Source organism: Catharus ustulatus, chromosome 24, assembly GCF_009819885.2.
Source record: "Catharus ustulatus isolate bCatUst1 chromosome 24, bCatUst1.pri.v2, whole genome shotgun sequence".
In the NCBI taxonomy this organism is placed as follows: domain Eukaryota; kingdom Metazoa; phylum Chordata; class Aves; order Passeriformes; family Turdidae; genus Catharus; species Catharus ustulatus.
The window spans coordinates 6,657,936-6,682,099 of record NC_046244.1 but is presented as its reverse complement, the minus strand read 5'-3'; the positions used below and the strand labels follow the sequence as shown (position 1 = coordinate 6,682,099).

The 24,164-nt window shown below is 46.6% G+C and overlaps 1 protein-coding gene across 4 annotated transcripts; it reads left to right on the top strand.

The window, feature by feature from the left end:
- The first annotated feature begins 140 nt into the window (after positions 1-140).
- PUSL1 (pseudouridine synthase like 1) lies at positions 141-24,088 on the top strand. Of its 4 annotated transcripts, none has more exons than XM_033079453.2 (8): positions 141-672; positions 5,149-5,206; positions 12,181-12,368; positions 16,427-16,576; positions 18,094-18,267; positions 19,977-20,031; positions 22,248-22,410; positions 23,831-24,088. In XM_033079453.2, exons 2-8 carry the CDS (start codon positions 5,156-5,158, stop codon positions 23,872-23,874), a joined length of 825 nt encoding a protein of 274 aa, XP_032935344.1. In that variant the 5' UTR covers positions 141-672; positions 5,149-5,155; the 3' UTR covers positions 23,875-24,088. The 4 variants fall into 4 exon arrangements, with proteins under 4 accessions (XP_032935344.1, XP_032935343.1, XP_032935345.1 ...); XM_033079452.2 differs by having other exon boundaries at positions 141-678; XM_033079451.2 differs by lacking the exon at positions 141-672 and adding an exon at positions 3,341-3,543.
- Positions 24,089-24,164: the final 76 nt, after the last annotated feature.

Sequence of the window (24,164 nt, the reverse complement as noted above, 5' to 3'; positions counted from 1 at the left end):
CCCAGTAAAAATCAGATTTTTCAATATCTGATCAGAATCTGCCCTGTCTGAGCTTTCTGGGCAATCATTCCAAAGCTTGGACACCGCAGTAAAAATCAGATTTTTCAATATCTGATCAGAATCTACCCTGTCTGAGCTTTCTGGGCAATCATTCCAAAACCTGGACACCCCAGAGAAACTCAGATTTTTCAGCCCCTCCTGCCAGGGAGCTGTGAAGGGCCCTGAGGCTCCTCTTGCCCAGCCTGACCTACCCCAGTCCCTCAGCTGTTCCTCCAGAGCCATTTTTAGCCCTCTGAGAGCCTCCCTGGACACTCTCCAGCCTTTCAATGTCCTTTTTAAAGTGAAACCATCGAGTGCCACCTGTGCCCAACCCCACCTTGTCACCCAGGGTGTCACTGAGTGCCACATCCAGACTTTCCTAAAAACCTGCAGGGATGGGGACTGCAGCTCATTCCAATATCCAGGCACCATTTATAGGAAGAAAATGTTGTTTGTTCCTCGTGTTTGGGTGAGGATGGCTCAGAAGACACTCAGCTGGCTGTGACACCGGCTCAGGTGGATGGTGACAACCTCAGGGACAGCTGGGAGGAATTTTTTATCGTGTTAAAACAATGTCAGAGATTGCCCAGAGAGGTTTGGCTGGAAATATTCCTGTCCCTGGAAACATCAAAGGTCAGGGTGAGCAAACTGGCCTGGTGGAAGGTGGCAGAGCAGGATTTAAAGCTGAATTTAAACTGATTTAAGCTGAATTTAAACCATTCCACCATTTCCAAGCAGAAAATCCAACAGTGCAATTCCATAACCAGCAGCAGCAGCGCTGACATCCATCCTGTCCCTCCTTAATCTTAAGTTTTGAATTTTCCAAAGGCAATGGATTTGCTGCTGCTGGGATAAATGTGCAGGGGAAGGAGCACATCTGGGTTTGTGGCTGAGCTGAACTCCATCGCCACAGGACAGGCAACAAAATGTGGTGTGGCTTAATGAGGTTAATTAGTCCTGATCTTCCACCCACCGAGCACCACAGACACAACAGCAGCAACCACAACCCTCACTGAGGGTTTTAGGTGAACTTCCCTTGAACTGAGAGCAGGGCCTGGAGTGGAAATCCCAAGTTTTGAGAAATTCCAACATCTAAACTTAAAGCCATGAGGGAAACAACAGGCCCAGGGTGTCAGAATCCATGGCAGATGTCACAAGGAGTTCTCACCCAGCCATGAGTGATAAATTAGATGTTTAATGCCATTTTTGTACCCAAAATTCACCTCTAGACCAGGTTCTCGTTTCCACCTGAATTCCCAGAATTGAGAGAAATGGAAACTGCCTGAAAGAGGAATTGCCTGAAGTGGAAATCCCTTTTTTTAAGAAAATCCCACATAATACAGACCTAAACCAAAGCCATGGAACACGCCCAGGGTGTCAGAATCCATGGCAGATGTCACCAGGAGTTCTCACTCAGTCATGAGTGATGGAATTAGATGTTTAAAGCTGTTTTTGTACCCAAATTACAGCCAAAATTCACCTCTAGACCAGGCTCTTGTAGCCACACCTTGATTTGTCTGCACAGCCAGGAGTGAGAGCAAATAGCTGAGTTATTTATCAGAGTTATCAGGTTCTGGAGTGTTCTGAGGAATTCAGGGGAAGGAATTAACCCTGGGCCCAGGAGAAGGGGTGAGGTGGCTCCTCCTCTTGTGGTCTCTGTTTTGTGGGGTTTGACAGAGCTCAAACCAACCCAAGGCTCCTTTTCCGTGGTGCCTTGTTGGGCTACCCAAAAACAGAGGCCAGACAAAATTAGGAGAATAAAAAGAAGTATTTCTATTTCTATTTCTATTTCTATTTCTATTTCTATTTCTATTTCTATTTCTATTTTCTATTTCTATTTCTATTTCATTTCTATTCTATTTCTATTTCTATTTCTATTTCTATTTCTATTTCTGTTTCTATTTCTATTTTCTATTTCTATTCTATTTCTATTTCTATTTCATTTCTATTCTATTTCTATTTCTATTTCTATTTCTATTTCTATTTCTATTTCTATTTCATTTCTATTTCTATTTCATTTCTATTCTATTCTATTCTATTCTATTCTATTCTATTCTATTCTATTCTATTCCTATTATTTCTATTTCTATTTCTTGAGAGGCCTTCAGGTACATTTAGGGCAGAGGAAGCCCCCAGGGCTACACCCAAAAATGGACCACGGGTTTTCACACTTTTATAAGTTTGTCCATTTGCAGATTGGGGGTTAATATTCCAATTAAAGCTTTAGGAATGAAGGATTTTACCCCAAGTTTACCCCAACTCATTTTTGTTTACATTTTTCTCTTCCTCTCCCTGCTTTACCAATGAGCTGGGTGCCTGTTTGTGCTGCTTTGAGGTTCTTGCCCATCCAGATATTGCAGTTCAGTGTTTCAGAAAGAGCTTTAAATACAGATTACAGGCATTGAGGACATCTGCAGCCTTTGTGTTTTACCACGGTCTTGGTTTATTTTTGTCCCTGGGGTTGTTTTTTTCCCCTCAGTTGTCATTTACACATCTTTCCAGGCTGAACTAGACAGATTGGGACTGCCTGGAACGCCTGGGCTGGCAGGATTTGGGTTGGAAGGGACCTGAAAAATCATCCAGTTCCAGCCCCTGCCACGGACAGAGACAGGGACCTTCCCTTCCACCATCCCAGGCTGCTCCAGCCAGCCCAGCCTGCTCCCTGTGAGCCCATCCTTGTGAGCCCATCCTTGTGAGCCCATCCTGCTCCCTGTGAGCCCATCCTGCTCCCTGTGAGCCCATCCCTGTGAGCCCATCCCGGTCCCTGTGAGCCCATCCTCATCCCTGTGAGCCCATCCTCATCCCTGTGAGCCCATCCTCATCCCTGTGAGCCCATCCCGGTCCTGTGAGCCCATCCTGCTCCCTGTGATCCTCATCCCTGTGAGCCCATCCTGCTCCCTCTGAGCCCATCCTTGTCCCTGTGAGCCCATCCTCATCCCTGTGAGCCCATCCTCATCCCTGTGAGGCCATCCCGGTCCTGTGAGCCCATTCCGGTCCTCATGAGCCCTTCCTTGTCCCCATCCTTGCTCCCCATGAGCCCATCCCGATCCCCACCCGGTTCCCCCAGCCGGTCCCAGTCCCGCTCTCCGGTGCCGGCGGAAGCGGCGGTGCAGCCCGGGGGAAGAGGCGGTGCTGCCGGTGCTGCTCGTCCATTCCCGTTCCTTCCCGTCCGTGCTGTGCCCTGCCGTGCCCTTCCCGTCCATTCCCGTGCTTTCCCGTGCTTTCCCGTCCGTGCCGTGCCTTCCCGTGCCCTTCCCGTTCCTTCCCGTGCTTTCCCGTGCTTTCCCGTGCTTTCCCGTGCTTTCCCGTCCGTGCTGTGCCCTGCCGTGCCCTTCCCGTGCCCTTCCCGTCCATTCCCGTCCATTCCCGTCTCTGCTGTGCTCTGCCGTGCCCTGCTCGTCCTTTCCCGTCCCTGCCGGTCCCTGTCCCGGCCCCTGCCCCGGCCATGGCGTGTGTCCCTGCCCGGTACCTGGTGTTCTTTCAGTATTTTGGCACCAGGTACAGGTACGTGCCCCGCCGGCACCGAGCCACGGGCGGGAGCGGCGATGGAGCGGCCCCGCTGAGCTGGGAGGGATGGAGAGAGCAGGGAACAGGGATGGGACAGCAGGGATGGGAGAGAGCAGGGATGGGAGAGAGCAGGGAACAGGGATGGGAGAGAGCAGGGAACAGGGATGGGAGAGCAGGGATGGGAGAGCAGGGATGGGAGAGAGCAGGGATGGGAGAGAGCAGGGATGGGAGAGAGCAGAGAGCAGGGATGGGAGAGAACAGGGATGGGAGAGAGCAGGGATGGGAGAGAGCAGGGATGGGAGAGAGCAGAGTTTGGGAATGGAGTTTGGGGATAGAGTTTAGAATGCCAGGATTTAGGAGAGAGCAGGGCTTGGGGAGACAGTCTGGGGATAGAGTTTGGAATGGCAGGATTTGGAGAGAGCAGGATTTGGAGAGAGCAGGATTTGGGGATAGAGCTCAGGGATAGAGTTTCGAGAGAACCAGGTTTGGAATGGCAGGATTTGGAGAGAGCAGGGCTTGGACATTAATGGATAAGAGCAGTGTTTGGGGGAGCAGTGTTTAGGGAGAACAGAGTTTGGGAAGGAATGGATAACAGTGTTTGAGGAGAGCAGAATTTGGGGTAGGCAGAGTTTGGGAAGGAATGGATAAAGAACAGTGCTTGGGGAGAGCAGAATTTGGGATGGCAGAGTTTGGAGGGAGCAGAGTGTGATGAGGGGTGGATGGGAGCAGTGTCCAGGTGAGAGATGAATCCCTTGCTGAGCAGGTGAGAGCAGGCAGGGAGCTGGACTTTGCTGTGCACGGGAGTGTGAGGGAAGGGATGATTTGGGCAGGAAACATTAATTAAATCAGCAAGGAAAAAAGGAAAGACCAGAGAAGAAGGGAGATCTCTGTCAGGCTGGGGCAGGAGGTCAGAGCACCGTGTTTGCAGCATCCCTGCTGCCCCAGGCTGCGTTTCCCAGCCCTTCCCAAGCTCCCATCTGTGCCTGCTCCCCTCCCCAGGGCTGTGGGACAGCCTGGGCAGCCCCAGCTGCTGGAATTGTGCCCATCTCGAGGGTGGCACCAGCCTGTGCCACACCCCACAGTGCTTGTGGGGTCACTCTGGGGTCACCTCGGTTCTGCTGAGCTCTTTGGGTTCAGCCCCAGGATGTTTCTCAGCCCTTCAGCAGCTCGTGTGGATGGAAGTGGCTTCTGTGGCAGAGCAGGAAGCTCGTCACCAACTGTCTTTGTGGCCTTTTGGTCAATTTGTGACAATCACAAGTCCTGCAACTGCAAAACAACCCCTGGCCCTAAAATATTTTTATCTCAAAATAATTTAATTTATTCTCCTGTCAGCCTCTGTCTCAAGGGCCAGTCCAAAGAGGAACAATTAAAGGATTATTTTATTTCCAACACCCCTTCTTGAAAAGAACCACTTTTAATTTTAATAATTTTATTTTTAGTAAGTTTAATAACCAGTAAGGCACTTTTCCTGCTCATTCCTCAGTGTTTGGTCCCTGCAAGTTCTGTGGGAAGATCCAGGAAGTCCCTGGATTTGTTGGTGGGCTCTGTCAAGTCCCTGCATGGTGACACACATCAATAAATCGTGTTTGTTTTACTCTGCAGTGGGGTTATGGAGACCAAGAGTGATCAGGCCCTGGTTGGAGTCCAGAATTATTTGGAGGTAGGTCCTTGCTAATCCTGTGGTCATGAAAATGAAGTTTTTAGGGTCACATTGTTCAACTCCAGAAATTATTTAGGGGTAAATATTATTTTGAGGTGGACACTCAGTAAAAGTGGCAGAGTGCTAAACACTATGAAGTTCAAAACAAAAGAACTGAAATGGTGAAATCAGACAGATTTTGGCCTTAAAAAGATGTGAACCCTTCAATGAGACTGAATTGAGCCCAGAACTGACTCTGAGAGCCCCTGCTCAGGTTCTGACCCACCTGAGCTTTGTTGGGACTTGTGGCTTTGCCTCCCATTGTCCTTAAAGCTGCCTCAGTTCATGTCCAATTCCCTGATGGGTTTAGCAGCTGGATGCTGTCCCCTCCCAGGAGAGGATGTCCCTGACAGAGGTTTTCAGAACAAAGCACAGCAGGATGTTCATTGTTCCCTGCTGCTTCCATTTTTTTTTTTTTTTTTGGAGTTCTGTTATGCCAGGGGGAGAAAAAAAATTATGATCCTGTAATCCCTGCACTGCTCCCAGGGGTTCCTTTGGAGCTGGGAATGGTTTGAGGACCCCAGGTGCTGTTTGGGCTGGCAGTGAGTGTGAACAGGAGTATAAAAAAAGCCCATTTTTACACTCAGGAGTAAAAAATGGGTCACCTGAGCATCATAATCCGATTATGAATTAAAATTGTAAATTAATTACAAGCTGCTGTTGAGCTGCTGAGTCTGGAGCAGGGAGGAATCAAAAGGAAGCTGAATTATTTCTCTTTTGTCTTGGAAGCATCATGGAGTTCAAAATGAAGCTTGTGCCTGCTTGGAAGATAAGAGGTTGTTGAAGATCTGATTTCTGCAGGTCAGAGCAGTAATTTTGTCGCTCAGCTCCCATTTGTGGTCAGCCTGTCTGACCCAAATCACAAACTGGGGGTGTGAAGGACAGAGCTGTCCAGGAGCAGCCCTGGTGTCCCACCCCAGTGACATCCCCACACTTTGTGGGGCTGGGAATTCCTGCTGCTCTGAGTGTGAGGAATTGTGGCTGGAACCACAGGGTGTGTTCATGTGGCTTCTTTTCCATGGTAGAGAAAGTGTCTAAATACTGTGCAAGAAGAACCCCAAAGGATTTTCCATCCCATTTATCTCATCCTCTGAGCCATGCAGGGCTCTGCACTTGGGGTTTATTTAGTGCAGTTGTTCTGCATTATCCCAGTGCTGTCTCAGATGGGCAGGGTGGGTGAGCAGAGGAGGAAAGAAGAGGAGAAAAAGACAAACATGAACTTATTTGGTGCTGCCTTTTCCCAGTATCAGCACTTTGCAGGCCAGCTCGGGGCTTTCATGTGGTGGTATTGATGCTGTGTCTATTGGAACCACATGGGAAGCCTTAAAGCAGCTTTAATAAAAAACTTCTGGGGCCTGCAGGAATTTCTCTTCCTTCCTCCCTTTCTCTGCAGCCTTGAACTTCACTCCTTTCCCCAAAGCCAGGAAGGCAACCGAAGGGAAGGGCAAAATTAAAGCAGTAATGAGATCCTTATTGTGTTGTGAGGATGTTGAGCCATTTGTTTGCAGTTCCAGGCAAGCAAATAACCTGGGAGGTGCAGATTTGGTGTTTCAGCAGCTGTCTTGTGGAAATTGGAATGAGCTGCTTGGTTTTGTGTCACTTTGAGCTGAGGAAAAATCGCTGTGCTGGGGCTGAACAGATCTGTTTGTCAGCCTGCGTCCCTGCAAAGCTTTTTTTAGTCCTCAATGCTGCTCTGTGACAGAGGCCTGGCACTGGCCAGAGGAAATGGAGCCTTGTTTTAGTCCAGAGATAATTGTAGGAGCTTTTCATCTCTCTTTGAGGGGGTGAGTTTGCTGGCAAAATCCCAGGCCTTGTTTCCCCTGATGGGGAAGTTGGAGCTCTGAGATTTTGCTCCTTCCACTTATTCATGGAAAATTTTAACATCCAGAACTTCATGCTCTGTCTCTTCTAGGAGCTTTTCCTCTCTCATTCAGAGAGTAAACTTTGCTGGCAATATTTTAATTCCTGGAGAAAAGTCTTGGAGCACTTTGGAGCCCATCTTAGGTCAAAGAAAATTCCAGGTCTTGTTTCCTCTGATGGGGAAGTTGGAGCTCTGAGATTTGGCTCCCTCCACTTATTCATGGGAACTTTAAACATCCAGAACCTCATGCTCTGTGTCTTTTTGGAGCTTTTCCTCTCTGTTTGAGGGAATTGAGCTTTGCTGGCAACACTTTATTTCCTGGAGCACTCATAAACAATTCCAGGCCTTGTTTCCCCACATGGGGAAGTTCGAGCTCTGAGATTTTGCTCCCTCCACTTATTCATGGAAAATTTTAACATCCAGAACTTCATGCTGTGTCTCTTCTAGGAGTTTTTCCTCTCTCATTCAGGGAGCAAGCTTTGCTGGCAATATTTTAATTCCTGGAGAAAAGTCTTGGAGCGCTTTGGAGCCCATCTTGACCCCAAAGAAAATTCGTGGTCTTGTTTCGCCTGATCGCGAAGTTGGAGCTCTGATATTTGGCTCCTTCTACTTATTAATGGGAATTTTATCTTCCAGAACTTCATGCTCTGTCTCTTTTTGGAGCTTTTCCTCTCTGTTTGAGGGAATTGAGCTTTGCTGGCAACACTTTATTTCCTGGAGCACTCATAAACAATTCCAGGCCTTGTTTCCCCACATGGGGAAGTTGGAGCTCTGAGATTTTGCTCCCTCCACTTATTCATGGAAAATTTTAACATCCAGAACTTCATGCTGTGTCTCTTCTAGGAGTTTTTCCTCTCTCATTCAGGGAGTAAACTTTGCTGGCAATATTTTAATTCCTGGAGAAAAGTCTTGGAGCGCTTTGGAGCCCATCTTGGGTCAAAGAAAATTCCGGGTCTTGTTTCCCCACATGGGGAAGTTGGAGCTGAGATTTGGCTCCTTCCACTTATTCATGGAAAATTTTAACATCCAGAACCTCATGCTCTGTGTCTTTTTGGAGCTTTTCCTCTCTGTTTGAGGGAATTGAGCTTTGCTGGCAACACTTTTATTTCTTGGAGACAAGTCTTGGAACACTTGGGAGCCCAAGTTGAAAAGAATTCCAGTCCTTGTTTCCCCACTTGGGGAGGTTGGAGCTCTGAGATTTTTTTCCTTCCACTTATTCCTGGGAATTTCTCACATCCAGGACTTCATGCTCTGTCTCAATTCTTAAAAATGTCTCTGTTGTAAAGGAAGATTTCACTTTTTGCTGTTTTTTGTGATAAAAAACCAAACAACAATCTGCTTGGGGTCTGCAGGGTTTCCTTCTCGGGCCTGCCTGAAGCCATTTCACATTTCCCATTTCCCATTTTGCTGGGAAATGCTGCCCAAACTCATCTTCCCCTCACAAAAGCCTCTTTTGGCAGCAGCCTTGTGCTGAGGGCAGAGATTGTTCCTCGTGAAAGGAAGAGGGAGAGGAGAGCAGAGAAAGGAGAAAATCAACTCCTTACTATGCAAGGCAGCTCTGCCACAACCTCCTTCCCCACATCCTTTTAAAAAACAGCAAAAAATTCAAACAGACAAAGAGAGCTGTCATCTTCAGCCTCTGTTTTGATAATAATTCCAGTGACGTTGGAGATTGCTTTGGAAACCTTCTCTCCTAACAAAATCCACATTCTCAGCCTGTCCTTCCTGGCATCCACTTCCATTTCATCTGTCCAACTGAAAATGAGCTGGATTTTTAATTAGTTTCAGCTGACATAGCACCCAGTGAGTCAGGGAGGCTGGGAGGATTTGTAACCAGGAGCTTGTGTGTTATTAATTATTAGAGCACTGTAATTAATAAATTATCCTGTGTGTCTGAGGCCATTCCAGAGGATGAAACCATGACCAATCCAGCTGCTGGGGAAGAGAAATTTATTTTTCCAAAACATTCCCAGTGCCTGTGATGGAAATTCTAGAGGATTTTTTTTTTTTTTAATTCAGACTTGAGGAAGAGGAGTGGATGAACTTTTGCTCCCCTGGGCCTGTTCTTCCTCCTGCCCCTCCAGCATGGGAGGAAAAATGAGCTGGGAGCAACAAAAGCAATCTGGAATGTGGATCCATATCATCCTGGCAGGCAGCAGTGGAAATTCCAGCGTGATTCAAACTCTGGAAGTGCTCAGTGAGCAGGACAGAGCAGCTAAATGCAATTAATTCTGTCCCCTGCATCCCTGGCGTGTCTGAGGGATCAGCTTGCACCCTGGGATGCTGCTGGCTGCTCCAGGAATGTGGAAAAATTCGGGATAAATGCAGATGGGTGAGATGTCAGAGGTCTCCAAGCCAAGATTTCAGTGTTAAAGAAAAAAATATTGATGTTTCCTGTGGCTTAAAGGAGGGAGCAGAGAGCTCACACAGGACAGCCCAGCTCCTTTATTCCTTTATTTTCATTTCTTTTTGAAGTGAAATGCTTAACTCCTGCTTCAGTTCCCTCCTGGGAACCCACAGATGATCCCAGACAGGATGGGGATCTGGATTAACAGCACTGAAGCCTTGGGAGTTCCTCAGATAAAAGCCCTGCCTGTTTTAGGGGCTTGTTTTTTACTGCAAGGGCAGGAAAAACTGGTCCCTATCCCAGCAATTCCTGCATGTAAATAATGCACTTTTTTTTTTTTGAAGTTCAGGGTGGGGGATATGAAGAGATTAAAGTGCACAGGAAACCTTCAGTGCTCAAAGGACTTTGGATATTCACATAGGAGATATTTGCAAAGGTGAAGGGGTCATTTCTGAGCTGCCTGCAAAGAGAAGATCAGAAATTCTCTGTTTCAGGAGTTTATATCCCATCCAAAATAAATGAAATATTAAAATTGAAGCTGGAGGCAGATGTAGGTAGAATTATCAGTGTATTTGTGGGTGCTTGTTCTGCTGGAGGAAAAATCCACAAAGCTTTGAGCTTCACAAATTGGGATTTATTTGGTGGTGTCGATGGTTGCATTCCTCCTCAGAAAGGTGGGAAAAATCTGATGGGGAAGGGCAGCTGTGAAAATCCCATTTGTGGAAGGAAAATCTCCAGTCCTGCACCTCTGTGGATTTGCTGGCTGAGCTGAGCAGGGGGAAAGAACCAGATTTTCTTGAGATTCTGCTGCTCTTTTCCTCTCCAGGCTGGAGAAATCCGGCGTTGTGATGATCCTGCTTGAGTCCTGATTGTCCAGATGCAGCTGGGATGCACCCAAAAAAAAAAGAGGATGTTTTCCATGTCCTCTCCTCTTGTCTCTCTCAACTCTTGTTTCCACTGCCTGCTTTTTGTCTGCTGAGCAGGGAGAGGCAGAAAAGGGTGGGGAGAGGGAGGGAGGAGCCAGCAAAACCCAAACATCTCTGGAGAAACTTTAAAAATCAGCTCCTGCTCTCAGACAAATTGCTGAGGCACAAGCCAAGGTCTGCTGCAGGAAACGATTTCGATTTCTGTCTGCTCCTCTCTGCTGGAGGATGATAAATAAAGATTTTATTTTATTTTTTTTTCTTCACTCTTAATTGTAACCACATGTGAACTCCAAATGGAAGGATTAGGAAGGGAAAAAAAAAAATTCAGTGTGGTTGTGTTTCCCAGGCCTCCCCCTGCAGCTTGGTTACATTTTTCTCTCCCTCCCTGTGCATTTTCATGGAACATTTGGGAGAGCTGCGAGCCCTGGCTGCTCCAAGGAGTCTGGAAGGTATTTGTGAGTCAGCAATTCGAACCTGACTGACTCTTGTACCAAATTCAGATCCAACCCAAACCGCTTTGGAGTGGGGGTGGGAAGGGGAAGGAAATTTTGAGTCACCCCTTTGGTTTTCTGCCTTTTTTTTTTGTGGTTTTTTTTTACCCTTCCAGATGTTTCATTTCTTCCCTGTAGTGATTTTCACTGGATTTTCTGTCGGGTTTGGGTTGAAATGAGTGATCCTCTGTGTTTTTTCCCCCCAAAGTAAAGCAGAGTGTAAAAATATGAATATTTCCCACTTTATTTTGTGCACTTAGAGCTCACATGACACAAAGCAGAGGACAGAGAGATGAGTAGTTAGTTTTGATTTTATTTTGTCCACCTGAGGAAGCTCTCCTGGCATTTTGGATGCTCTGTGAAGCTCAGAAAAGTGTTACAGGCAAGTATTATAAAAGAAAAAAACCTTATTAAAAAAAAAGGTATTATAATAGAAAAATCCTTATTTAAAAAAGTGTTATAAAATAAAAAACCTTCTAAAATCAAACCTTGCACTGGTGAAGCCTGTAAATTCCCCCTAAAAAAAAATAATCAAAGGAATGAGAAGTCAGTTAACACAACATCCTATTCTTGGAGGGAAAAATAAGTTTGCACCTGCACAAACAATAAATCTGTCCCATGACAGATCTGTCATTACCTGCCCCATTATTTTACCAGATTTTTGCAGGATTTTTTCTGGATTATTGCTGAATTATTTTGCTGGATTATTGTTTTATTATTTCTGTATTATTGCCATATGATTGCTGTATTTTTGCTGGATTAATGCTGAACTATTTTGCTGGATTAGTGCTGAATTATTTTGCCAGATTTTTGCTGGATTTTTGCCAGATTTTTGCTGGATTGTTGCCATATGTTTTCTGGATTATTTCTGGATTTTTGCTCTATTTTTGCTGTATTGTTTCTGTATTTTTGCTGTGTTTTTGCTTGGTTATTGTTGGGTCATTGCTGGATTTTTGCTGGATTATTGTCAGATTTTTGCCAGATTTTTGCTGTATTGTTGCCGCATTTTTGCTGGAATTTTGCTCTATTATTGCTTTATTATTGCTGTTCTGTTTCTGTATTTTTGCTGTGGTTTTGCTGTGGTTTTGCTGGGTTATTGCTGGATTTTTGTAGATTTTTGCTGAATTTTTACTGTATTCTTGCCGGATCATTGCCAGATTTTTGCCGAATTTTTCCCAGATTTTTGCTATATTTTTCTGTATTTTTGCCGAATTTTTCCCAGATTTTTTCTGTATTTTTGCCAAATTTTCCCCAGATTTTTGCTGTATTTTCCTGTATTCCTGCTGCCTTGCCCCCTGTGTTTCTTACAGAGGGCAGCAGGGAAGCTGAGGCCCAGCTCTCCCATCAAGTTCCACATCTCCAGCCGCACGGACACCGGCGTGCACGCCCTGGCCAACGCCGCCCACCTGGACATCCACAGGGCTCCAGGCAAGCCAGATTTCACTGGCCACCAACTTGCCCATGGCCTCAACCACCACCTCAGACCTGAGCCCATCCGGTGAGTGCCTGCAGAGACAAACTTTTATTTATTTGGGGGTTTTTTTGTACTGCAAGAGTGGGGAAAACTGGTGGCTATCCCAGCAATTCCTGCCTGTAAATAATGGAAATTTTCTTCAGTTCAGGGTGGGGGATATGAAGAGGTTAAAGTGCCCAGTGCTCAAAGGACTTTGGATATTCACATAGGAGATATTTGCAAAGGTGAAGGGGTCATTTCTGAGCTGCCTGCTTGGGGAAGCTCAAATCCAAATCCAAATCCAAATCCAAATCCAAATCCAGCTCTGAATGTGCAGGAGTGTCCTAGTTTGTAGGACAGGTGTGTGCTGAGAAAGGCAGGAGCTTCTCTTTGAAATGGAGAATGTAAACCCCCTCCCTCCAAATTATTATAATTTTGAAATCAAGGGGCTCTCAGGCAAAGATATGGGAATTAGGAATAACAGTTCTTTACTAGGGAAATTAAAATAGAAATACAGCACTACAAAGAACAAGCCCTGACACAGTCAGAGTACAGCCTGACGCCCGTCAGTCAGGCAGGGTGTTGGCAGCAGTCCCATTCCATGGTGGCTGCATCCTCCTGCAGTGACAGATGTGGCTCAGCTGGAGCAGTGCTCCTGTACAAGGTGCAGTTTCCCTCCGGAGCTCCAGTGGGGATGTGGAGCAATCCCGTTTTCCTCTGGAGTCCAGTGGAGAAAGGGGCTCCCTTAGTGTCCCAAAACCTCTGTTTTTATCTTGGTAAGAAATGTTGGGCTCTTCCCCCTGGCTGGAGCAACTCCCAATGGGATGCAGTAATTTTATCAGTGCCACAGTGGGACTCAATGGCCATGAGCAGAAAATGACTGGCTGGAGGAAGGATGGGTTGTGAAAAGATAAAGAACACTGCCCTGCCTGGTTTATAAAACATGGCCATGAACAGGAGATATCTCCTTTGGAAATAAAGAACACTGCACTGCCTGGTTTCAATGGATGCCCATTAGCAGAATATCTCCCACAGAGATCAGGATCACTGCCCCACCCTGCACAGATGGTGACAGAACAGACACCTTTGATCACACTCTGTATTGTAACCCAAGACAGGGGCTGCAGCACTTTGGGGTCTGAGGGATGGGTGAAGATTTTGCTCTGTCCCAGGAATGAGGAATTCCCTGCCCAGCTCACCCCAGACCCCACAGAACCAGGAATGAGTGCTGGGCCACTCCTGGGCACAGTGGGGTGAAGATCAAACTCAGATTTTGAGACTGAGGAAGCTTTGAGGGAGTGACACCTCCTGATGAACTGAGCAGAGTTTATCAACTTTTCCTCCTCCTCCCTGAGGCTGAACCTTCCCAGAATTGCTTCATCTGCTCCCCATTAAGCAAAGGGTGACAAGCCTGAGCCTGCACAGCCTCATCCCTCCCTCTGGAAAATTCCCTGTGCCAGGAGGAGGAATTCTCTGCTCATGCAGAAGAGAAAAACCCAAACTTTGATGTGGCTGCAAGCAGGGGCTGGAGGAGAGAGGGATTTTTGTGAGAACATTGTTGTGGATGGAGCTTGGAAAGGAAACAGAATTCCAGGCTGGCTGAGTAAAATCCCTCTTTGTGGCCTGGTGGTCACTGCTCTCTCTCCAACTTCAAAACACATTTGAAAGGCTCCCATCCTCCCAAAATCAGAGAATATTTCAGAGCTGCAGTCACTTTGGGAGGATTCTGCTGTCCTTGAAGTGGGAATGGCAGTGTAGGAGTCTCACACCTCCTGTTCTGGTTTCATAACTGCACAATAAAAGTTGTGTGAGTGACAAGGCAGAGCTGGGATTCCTCCCACCTCCTGCAAATTGGATTTTAGGTGCTGTTGTCAGTGGAGAGAGCAGGGTTTTTTTATCTCATGCATTGCCATTTCTAATTAAATGTCTTTGGGCTTTTTTTTTTTCCCTCTGATCTCAACATTCAAGCTCTGTTGGAAAAGTAAAAAATGCCACATTTCTTTATTTACCATCATTTTAAAAATGGGATCTCAGCAAGGTCTGAGCTGCAGCTGCTGGAGAAAATTCTGGAAAAGCATTCCTGGCTAAAAGGAACAATTGCAGCAGGAGAAGCTGCCTGCACTGAGGAATTGTGTGAGCAGAAAGAATCTTTCTGCAAGGATGGTTATTTAATAAAAACCACACAAGTGTTAACAGAGGCAGCTCAAGACACACTGTGTGCTTGTGGAGGCATGCAGTCAGAGGGAAATAAATGGAATAATTTGATTTTTGTGTTTAGAGGAGGCTGGAGGTCCTGGCTTCAACCCCCAGTGCAGGCCTGGAGGATGGAGTTTGCATTTTCTCCTGATGGTTTATAGCAGTGGAGCAATTCCTGGGCTTGTTTTTGCAAATCTTTGTGGCTCAGCTTTCATTTCTCCCTCTGTGGTCTGAGCCAGGGCAGGGCTGTGAGCCAGAGCCACTTGAGCTGGCAAAAACCCCCTGAGCACCAACCTCCTTTAAAGTAAATAAAGACATTTGTGGTCCCAAATCCATCCTGGTTTTTTTTTTTTTTGGCTGCCCTGGCTCCTTTCTCCTCACTAAATTCCAAAGACAGGAAGGCAAAACAGCAGGAGAAAAACTCCCTTTAAGGAGAAGTCTCTGAGGCAGCACCTGCAGGGTTGGTGGCTCTGTGCAGGGATTTTTCCTGCAGGATGGGGAGCAGCAGAACTTTGGGATGAGGGAAAATCACATCCAGGACAGGAGAACAATTTGGGAGAATTGCAGGAGCTCAGGGAGGCTCCATTTCCTCCCTGGGAAGGAGATTTTTGTCTGACAGCCTCTGTGCTCTCAACTGACTTGATTCACTTTCAATTTTTTTTTTTTTTTAGAGAAAAAAAACCCTGTTTATCTAACTGACAAAGTACTTTTCAGTACAAAATTGAACAATACTGAACAGTAAAACATTTTGCTGTTTTGAAGAGATGACAAATTTAGAAGAGTTGGGTTTTTTTGTGAGTTGTAGTTTGGTTTACTTTCTTTGTTTTTAGTTTTTTTTGGTGCTGGGAAATGCCGTGGCCCAGGCCAGGCTTGGTGGGTTATAGGTGTGAGGTTTTGGTGGTTTTAAGGGGGGAAAAAAAGGGAAAAAACACATTTGAGGGGATTTGATGAGTGGGAATGGTTTTTGGGAGCACCCTGCCCTGGGGGAATTTCCCTGCCCTTGGAGCTGGATGAGATTTAAGGTCCCTCCCACCCCAAACCACTCTGGGATTCTGATCCCAAACACTAAAACACCAAAAACACCACAAACCTGGAACACATCTGAAAGGAAATGGTTGTGGGGCAAGAGGGAATGGCTTCAAGGATCAGGGACTGGGAAGGAATTCCTGGCTGGATCAGATATTGGATCAAGGATTAGATCAGGGTTAGATCAGGGATTGGGAAGGAATTCCTGGCTGGATTGGATCAGGCATTAGATCAGGGATTGGGAAAGAATTCCTGGCTGGATCAGGGATTATATCAGGGTTAGATCAGGGATCAAATCAGGATTAAGTTTAGGTCAGGGATTGGGAAGGAATTCCTGGCTGGATCAAGGATTAGATCAAGGATTAAATCAGGGTTAGGTCAGGGATTGGGAAGAAATTCCTGGCTGGATTGGATCAGGGATTAGATCAGGGTTAGATGAGGGATTGGGAAAGAATTCCTGTCTGGTTTGGATCAGGGATTAGATGAGGGTTAGATCAGGGATTGGGAAGGAATTCCTGGCTGGATCAGGGATTAGATCAGGGTTAGATCAGGGATCAGATCAGGATTAGGTTTAGATCAGGGATTGGGAAGGAATTCCTGGCTGGGAGGATGGGGATGGAATTCCCAGAGAAGCTCCTGGCTCCCTGGGAGTGTCCAAATCAAGGTTGGAGCACCCTGTGATGGTGGAATTTCTCTGCCTGTGGAATGATGACCTTTAATATCCTTTAATGTCCCTTTAATATCCTTTAATATCCCTTTAATGTCCCCTTAATGTCCCTGCACTCAGCCATTCCCCATCCCCGCTGTCCCCTCCATCCCACGCTGTTTTCCCAGTCCCTGCCCTTTGGGATGTGCTGTCACCTGTCCCCTGTGTCCCCCAGGATCCTCAGTGCCCAGCGGGTGCCCAGCACGTTCCACGCCCGTTTCAGCGCCCGCTCCCGCACCTACCTGTACCGGCTGCTGCTGGGCACCGAGCACCACTCGCAGGTGCCCGTGTTCGAGAGGGACCTGTGCTGGGCACCCCCTGGAGGGTGAGTGACACCTCTGACAGGGATTTGGGGTAAATTTGGGATAAATAAACTGGGGATCTGTGCTGGGAGGGTGAGTCTGACATCTCTGCAATGGGATTTGGGGTCAATGTGGGATCAGTATGGGGATCTGTGCTGGGCACCCCCAGGAGGGTGAGTCTGGCATCTCTGCAGTGGGATTTGGGAATTAATTTGGGGTAAATTTGGGGATCTCTGCTGGGCACCCCCTGGAGGGTGAGTGACATCTCTGACAGGGGATTTGGGGTCAATGTGGGATAGATAAACTGGGGATCTGGGCTGGGAGGGTGAGTCTGACATCTCTGCAATGGGATTTGGGGTCAATGTGGGATAAATAATCTGGGGATCTGGGCTGGGCACCCCCTGGAGGGTGAGTGTGACATCCCTGACTGGGGTTTGGGAATTAATTTGGGATAGATAAACTGGGGATCTGTGCTGGGCACCCCCTGGAGGGTGAGTGTGACATCTCTGCAATGGGATTTGGGGTCAATGTGGGATAGATAAACTGGGGATCTGGGCTGGGAGGGTGAGTCTGACATCTCTGCAATGGGATTTGGGGTCAATGTGGGATAGATAAACTCGGGATTTGGGCTGGGAGGGTGAGTCTGACATCTCTGCCAGGGGATTTGGGTAAATGTGGGATAAATAATCTGGGGATCTGTGCTGGGCTCTGCCTGGAGGGCGAGTCCAACCTGGGGAGACACCTGCCAGGGGATTGGGGAATTAATTTGGGATCAGTATGGGGATCTGTGCTGGGCCCCACCTGGAGGGTGAGTCCAGCTGGGGAATCACCTGTAAGGGCATTTAGGAATTAATTTGGCATCAATTTGGGATCAGTCTGGGGATCTGTGCTGGGCCCCACCTGGAGGGTGAGTCCCACATCTCTGCCAGGGGATTTGGGGTCAGCTGGGGATAAATTTGGGGATAAATTTAGGATAAAGTTGGGATCAGTTTGGGGATTTGTGCTGGGCCCTGCCTGGAGGGTGAGTGAGTCTGGGGACATCTCTGCAAGGGGAATTTGGGGTAAATTTGGGAATCAATTTGGGAATCAATCTGGGGGTCTGTGCTGGGCTTAATTCCTTGGGGTTTGAGCCTGGTGTGATCCCTTGATGTTTAACCCTGATGTAATTCTTTGGGGTTTGAGCCTGGCTTAATTTATTGGGGTTTGAACCTGGTGCAATTTATTGGGATTTGGGCCTGGTGTAATTCCTGGGGGTTTGAGCCTGGTGTAATTCACTGGGGTTTGAGCCTGGTGTGATTCACTGGGGTTTAAGCCTGGTTTAATTTGTTGGGGGTTGAGCCTGGCTTAATTCCTGGGGGTTTGAGCCTGGTGTGATCCCTTGAGGTTTAACCCTGCTGTAATTTATCGGGATTTGAGCCTGGTGTAATTTATTGGGGGTTGAGCCTGGTTTAATTCACTGTGGTTTGAGCCTGCTGTAATCCCTTGAGGTTTAAGCCTGGCCTAACCCCTGGTGGTGTGACCTCCCCCTGCTGTCCCCCAGCCCCCTGGACATCCCAGCCATGAGGACAGCTGCCCAGTTCCTGCTGGGCACCCACGACTTCAGCACCTTCCGCTCGCTGAGCTCGGAGGCGGCGGCGCAGAGCCCGGTCCGGACCCTGCAGGAGCTGCAGATCCAGCCTGGCCCGGGGCTGCTGGCACAGCACTGCCCCCACAGGTACCCACAACTGCCTAAAAATCTGCTAAATAAATTAATTTATTTTTGGGGAATTGATTTCCTGCTTGCCCTGTCCCCAGAATGAAGCTGCACAGCTCCTGTGAGTTGTTTTTTGCATTATTTGCACTCATTTTAGTGGATAAAAATCATTTCTTCTAAGGAATTTGGGTTTGGTTTTTTTATATAAGCACAGGTGAGAGCCCAGGCACTCAGATTTTTTTCCAGGGACTTTATTAATTTATTTATTTATTTTATTAATTTTTTTAAAATTTTATTTTTTGGGAATTGATTTCCTGCTCGCCCTGTCCCCAGGATGAAGCTGCAGTGTGGAATTTGGGCAGGGAGCAGCTCCTGTGAATTTTTTTCCAGAGGTTTTATTTATTTATTTATCTATTTATTATTATTATTATTTTATTTTATTTTTTGGGAATTGATTTCCTGCTTGCCCTGTCCCCAGGGTGAAGCTGCAGTGTGGAATTTGGGCAGGGAGCAGCTCCTGGGAGTTGTTTTTTGCATTATTTGCACTCATTTTGGTGGCTAAAAATCATTTCTTCTAATGAATTGGGGTTTGGTTTTTTACCTACAAGCACAGGTGAGAGCCCAGGCACTCAGATTTTTTTCCAGGAGTTTTATTTTAATTTCAAAAATTTATTTATTTATTTATTTAATTTTCTGGGAACTGATTTCCTGCTTGCCCTGTCCTCAGGATGAAGCTGCAGTGTGGAATTTGGGCAGGGAGCAGCTCCTGTGAATTTTTTCCCAGAGGTTTTATTTATTCATTTATTTATTTATTTATTCATTTATTTATTTATTTATTTTAATTTTTTAAATTTTATTTTTTTGGGAATTGATTTCCTGCTTGGAATTGGGGTTTGGTTTTTTACCTACAAGCACAGGTGAGAGCCCAGGCACTCAGGTTTTATTTATTTTATTAATTTTTTTAAATTTTATTTTTTGGGGAATTGATTTCCTGCTTGCCCTGTCCTCAGGGTGAAGCTGCAGTGTGGAATTTTTGCAGGGAGCAGCTCCTGTCAGGTTTTACCTCATTGCTTTAAAAAAGGTAAATTTGACTTTTTAATGAGCATTTCCACTCATTTTGGTGGCTAAAAATCCCCTCTGCCAAGGGATGGATTTGTTTTTTTTTTTCCTACAAACAGAGGCACTCAGATTTTCCTAAAAATCTGCTTCCAAATTTTAATTATCCCCAAATTCCCCATCCCAAATTCCCCAATTCCAGTTCCCCATCCCCAAATTCTCAATTCCTCATCCCCAGTTCTCCATTTTGCAGCAGGAGCTGCCAACCTTCCCATCAGGGATTTATCCAAAATCAGGAATTAATCCATAATCAGAAATTCATTAAAAATCAGAAATTTATCTAAAATCTGGGATTAATCCAAAATCTGGGATTTATCAAAAATCAGGAATTCATTCAAAATCAGGAATTTATCTAAAATCAAGGATTTATCCAAAATCTGGGATTTATCAAAAATCAGGAATTCATTCAAAATCAGGAATTATCTAAAATCAGGAATTTATCTAAAATCAAGGATTTATCCAAAATTTGGGATTTATCCAAAATCTGGGAAAACCCAGCTGGGGCTGCTCCCTGTCAGGTGTCCCAGGGTTTATTTCAGGTTAATTATTCTCATTTTTGTGTGTTAAAAAACCACTTAAAATTTGATTTAAATTTTTTTGTTGTTTTTTTTTAGGAAATTTGAATTCTGGGAGGTGAAGATCAAGAGCAGATCCTTCCTTTACAGACAGGTACAGCCTGCAGCCACATTTCATTTCTGCCACTCTAAAAATTGAATATTTTAACAATTTTCCAGCTGTGGGACATTCCCAGGATGAGGATTTGGACTCTTGATTTGATCCACAAACCCAAAATCTCCTCAATTTGTGCCTGAACCCCTCACAAAATCTTTCCTGCCCTTGCAGTATAAAATTCTTTTTAATGTTCTTGCTGAGCCTAAAAAACCTGCCTAAAATTCACTTTTTTGAAGGGAAAAAAAAAAAAAAAAAGCAAAACTTTTACATTTTTTTTCCCTGGATTCTTTTAGAAAAAATTCCAAATTTTTCTCCTTGCTCATCCCAAATTCAGGAATTATTCCCAGCTCTCCTGGCAGCAGGGGGGAGGCAGGAGAAATTTGATTTTTTGGAGGAGAGGGGGTGTTCTGTGGGAGCAGCTATTTTGGAATTCTGCTTGGATGTTTTGACAACTCAAATTTGTGGAATTTTTATCCAAGCAAGGGAAGGACAACAAATCTGAGCAGGGATTTGGTGCCAAGAAAATATTGCTTGAAGTATTTAAAATGTTAATAATATTAATAATTTAATGTTTATTTCGATATTTAGAGCTGTAAAAAGGGCAAAATCAGAAGGAAAATTCAAAATTCAAAATTCCTGATATTCCCCCAGAGGTTTTAACACCTCACCCTGGGGATTTTTATTGCAGAAAAAGCTGAAACCACCCCAAAAACTGAACGTGGATTTTTATTTTTGTTGCAATATTTGGGATGAGAGCCAGGAATTTATTTTATTTTATTTTTTTGGCAGAGTCCCAGTGTGGAGGCAGCAAAGCTGTGGCATGCAATGACCTCTAGTGAGGGTGGATAAAATAACACAGGGCAGGATTTGGGCTGTCAAAAATCCCAGAATTTCCCTCTGGAATTGTTGAATTGTTGGATTTTTTTTCCCTTGGATTGTTGGATTTATTTTATTTTAAGGGATAAGCACAACCAGGTTGCTCAGTGGGGTTTGATTTTTGATTTTTTTATTTTTTTTTAAGTTTTCATTCAGCACTGCAGGAAGGATTTTGGGAATTTGGATTCCAAATGAGGGAGGGAAAATTGGGGTGGGGAGTTGGAAATGGAGAATTGGAGAGAATATGGGGGAGAGTTGGGGATAGGAAACTGGAAATTAATTGGGGATGGGGAATTGGAAATGGAGAATGAGAAACAGAGAATTTGGGACAGAGAATTTGGGATGAGAATTGGGGATGGAGAACTGGAAATGGAAAATTGGGGGTGGGGAATTGGATTTTCCATTTCCACCCCCAGTTCTCCACCCCCAGTTCTCCATCCTAAATTCTCCATCCCCAAATTCCCCATCCCAAACTCTTCATTTCCCATCCCAATTCTCCAGTTCCCATCCCCAATTCATCTCCAATTCTCCATCCTGAATTCTCCAGCCCAGATTTTTCATTTCCACCCCTAATTCTCCATCCTGCATTCTCCATTTCCAACTCTCCATCCCCAAATTCCCCACCCCAAACTCTTAATTTCCCATCCCAATTCTCCAATTCCCATCCCAAATTCATCTCCAATTCTCCCTCCCAAATTCTTCCACCCCAAACTCTTAATTCTGCAATTCCAATTCCCATCCCCAATTCATTTCCAGTTCTCCATCCTGAATTCTCCACCCCAGATTTTCCATTTCCATCCTGAATTCTCCATTTCCAACTCTCCATCCCAAATTCTCCACCCCAAACTCTCCATTTCCCATCCCATTTCTCCAGTTCCCATCCCCAATTCATTTCCAATTCTCCATCCTGAATTCTCCATCTCCAGTTCTCCATCCCAAATTCTCCCCCCAACATTTCCATTCCCAATTCCACCTTTGCTCTGTCCCTGTCCCCAGGAGGTCTCAGTGTCCCTGTCCCTGTCCCCAGGAGGTCTCAGTGTCCCTGTCTCTGTCCCCAGGAGGTCTCAGTGTCCCTGGCTGTCCCCAGGAGGTCTCAGTGTCCCTGTCTCTGTCCCTCCCTGTCCCCAGAAGGTCTCAGTGTCCCTCCCTGTCCCCAGAAGATCTCAGTGTCCCTGTCTCTGTCCCCAGAAGATCTCAGTGTCCCTCTCTGTCCCCAGAAGATCTCAGTGTCCCTGTCTCTGTCCCCAGAAGATCTCAGTGTCCCTCTCTGTCCCCAGAAGATCTCAGTGTCCCTGTCTCTGTCCCCAGGAGGTCTCAGTGTCCCTCCCTGTCCCCAGGTGCGCAGGATTGTCGGGGCCCTGGTGGCCGTGGGCCAGGGCAGGTTGTCCCCTGGGCACATCCAGGAGCTGCTGGAGCTGAAGGATCCCCGAGCTTTCCCCCCCAACGCCATGGCCCCGCCCTCGGGGCTCTTCCTCAAATGTGTGGAGTACAGCCAGGAAGGTGGGACAGGGGTCTGGGGATTTGGGGTGCAGGAAAGAGTTTGGGGTACAGCCAGGAAGGTGGGGAAAGGGTCTGGGGGGTCTGGGGGGTTTGGGTACAGCCAGGAAGGTGGGACAGGGTTTGGGGATTTGGGTACAGGAAAGAGTTTGGGGTACAGCCAGGAAGGTGGGACAGGGATTTGGGGGGGTTGGGGTACAGCCAGGAACGGTGGGTGAAAGATTTGGGGTGTTTGGGGTACAGGAGTTTGGGGTACAGTCAGACAGGTTTGGGGTACAGACAGGTTTGGGGTACAGGAAAGAGTTTGGGGTACAGGAGTTTGGGGTACAGCCAGGAAGGTGGGGCAGGGATTTGGGGGGTTTGGGGGATTTGGGGTACAGCCAGGAAGGTGGGGAAGGGGTCGGGTGTTTGGGGTACAGCCAGGAACGGTGAGGAAGGGATTTGGGGGGTCTGGGGGGTTTGGGGTACAGGAATGAGTTTGGGGTACAGCCAGGCAGGTTTGGGTACAGCCAAGAAGGTAGGGGAGGGGTTTGGGGTGCAGGAAAGAGTCTGGGGTACAGCCAGGAAGGTGGGGCAGGATTTGGGGTGTTTGGGGTACAGCCAGGAACAGTGGGTGAAGGGTTTAAGGTGTTTGGGTACAGCCAGGCAGGTTTGGGTACAGCCAGGAAGGTGGGGCAGGGATTTGGGGTACAGGAAAGAGTTTGAGGTACAGTCAGACAGGTTTGGGTACAGCCAGGAAGGTGGGTGAAGAGTTTGGGGGTTTGGGGTACAGCCAGACAGGGGGTGAGGGGTTTGGGGTGTTTGGGGTACAGGAGTTTGGGTACAGCCAGGCAGGTTTGGGGTACAGTCAGAGAGGTTTGGGTACAGTCAGAGAGGTTTAGGGTACAGGAAAGAGTTTGGGGTACAGCCAGGCAGGGGGTGAAGGGTTTGAGTGTCTGGGGGGTTTGGGTACAGCCAGGCAGGTTTGGGGTACAGGGGTTTGGGGTACAGTCAGGTTTGGGGTACAGCCAGGGAGGTTTGGGTACAGTCAGACAGGAGGTGAAGGGTTTGGGGTGTTTGGGGTACAGTCAGAGAGGTTCAGGGTACAGGAAATGGTTTGGGGTACAGCCAGGTTTGGGGTACAGGAGTTTGGGGTACAGCCAGCCAGGTTTGGGGGTTTGGGGATTTGGGTACAGCCAGGCAGGGGGTGAAGGGTTTGAGTGTCTGGGGGGTTTGGGTACAGTCAGACAGGTTTGGGGTACAGCCAGCCAGGTTTGGGGGTTTGGGGTTTTGGGTACAGCCAGGTGGGACAGCCCTGCCAGGGTGGAGCTCAGAAATGGGGACACGAAGAATTTTTGGGGTTTTTGTCCCTGAGCTGGGGGCACACCCAGAGCCCCCCACCCCTGAATCAATATTTTCATTTTTTCCTTCTCTCCCCTCCCAGATCTGAACATCCCAGCAGAGCAGCAGCTCCAGGGGCTGAGCTGAGTTTGGTCACCTTGGACTGGAAATATTTTCAGCTTTTCAATGGGACAAATTTCCTGATTTCCAGCATGGCCAGAGCCATCTCAGGGGGAGGTTTGGAAGAAGATTTTCATCTTTCCAATGGCAGAAATCTCCAAAAGTGCCAGAGCCAGAGCCTGGCCTCAAGAAAAACATCAAGAAAAACATCAATAAAATAAAAACATCAAGAAAAACATCAAGAAAAAACTCAATAAAATAAAAACATCAAGAAAAAACATCAAGAAAATCCTCAATAAAATAAAAACCTCAAGAAA

Excerpts from the sequence above, each read along its gene's own strand:
- PUSL1 (XM_033079451.2), top strand. The coding sequence starts at position 3,485 with ATGGCGTGTGTCCCTGCCCGGTACCTGGTGTTCTTTCAGTATTTTGGC. Across the intron at positions 3,544-5,148 it reads TATTTTGGCACCAGGTACAG|TGGGGTTATGGAGACCAAGA; the intron begins GTACGTGCCCCG and ends TTTACTCTGCAG. Across the intron at positions 5,207-12,180 it reads GAGTCCAGAATTATTTGGAG|AGGGCAGCAGGGAAGCTGAG; the intron begins GTAGGTCCTTGC and ends TGTTTCTTACAG.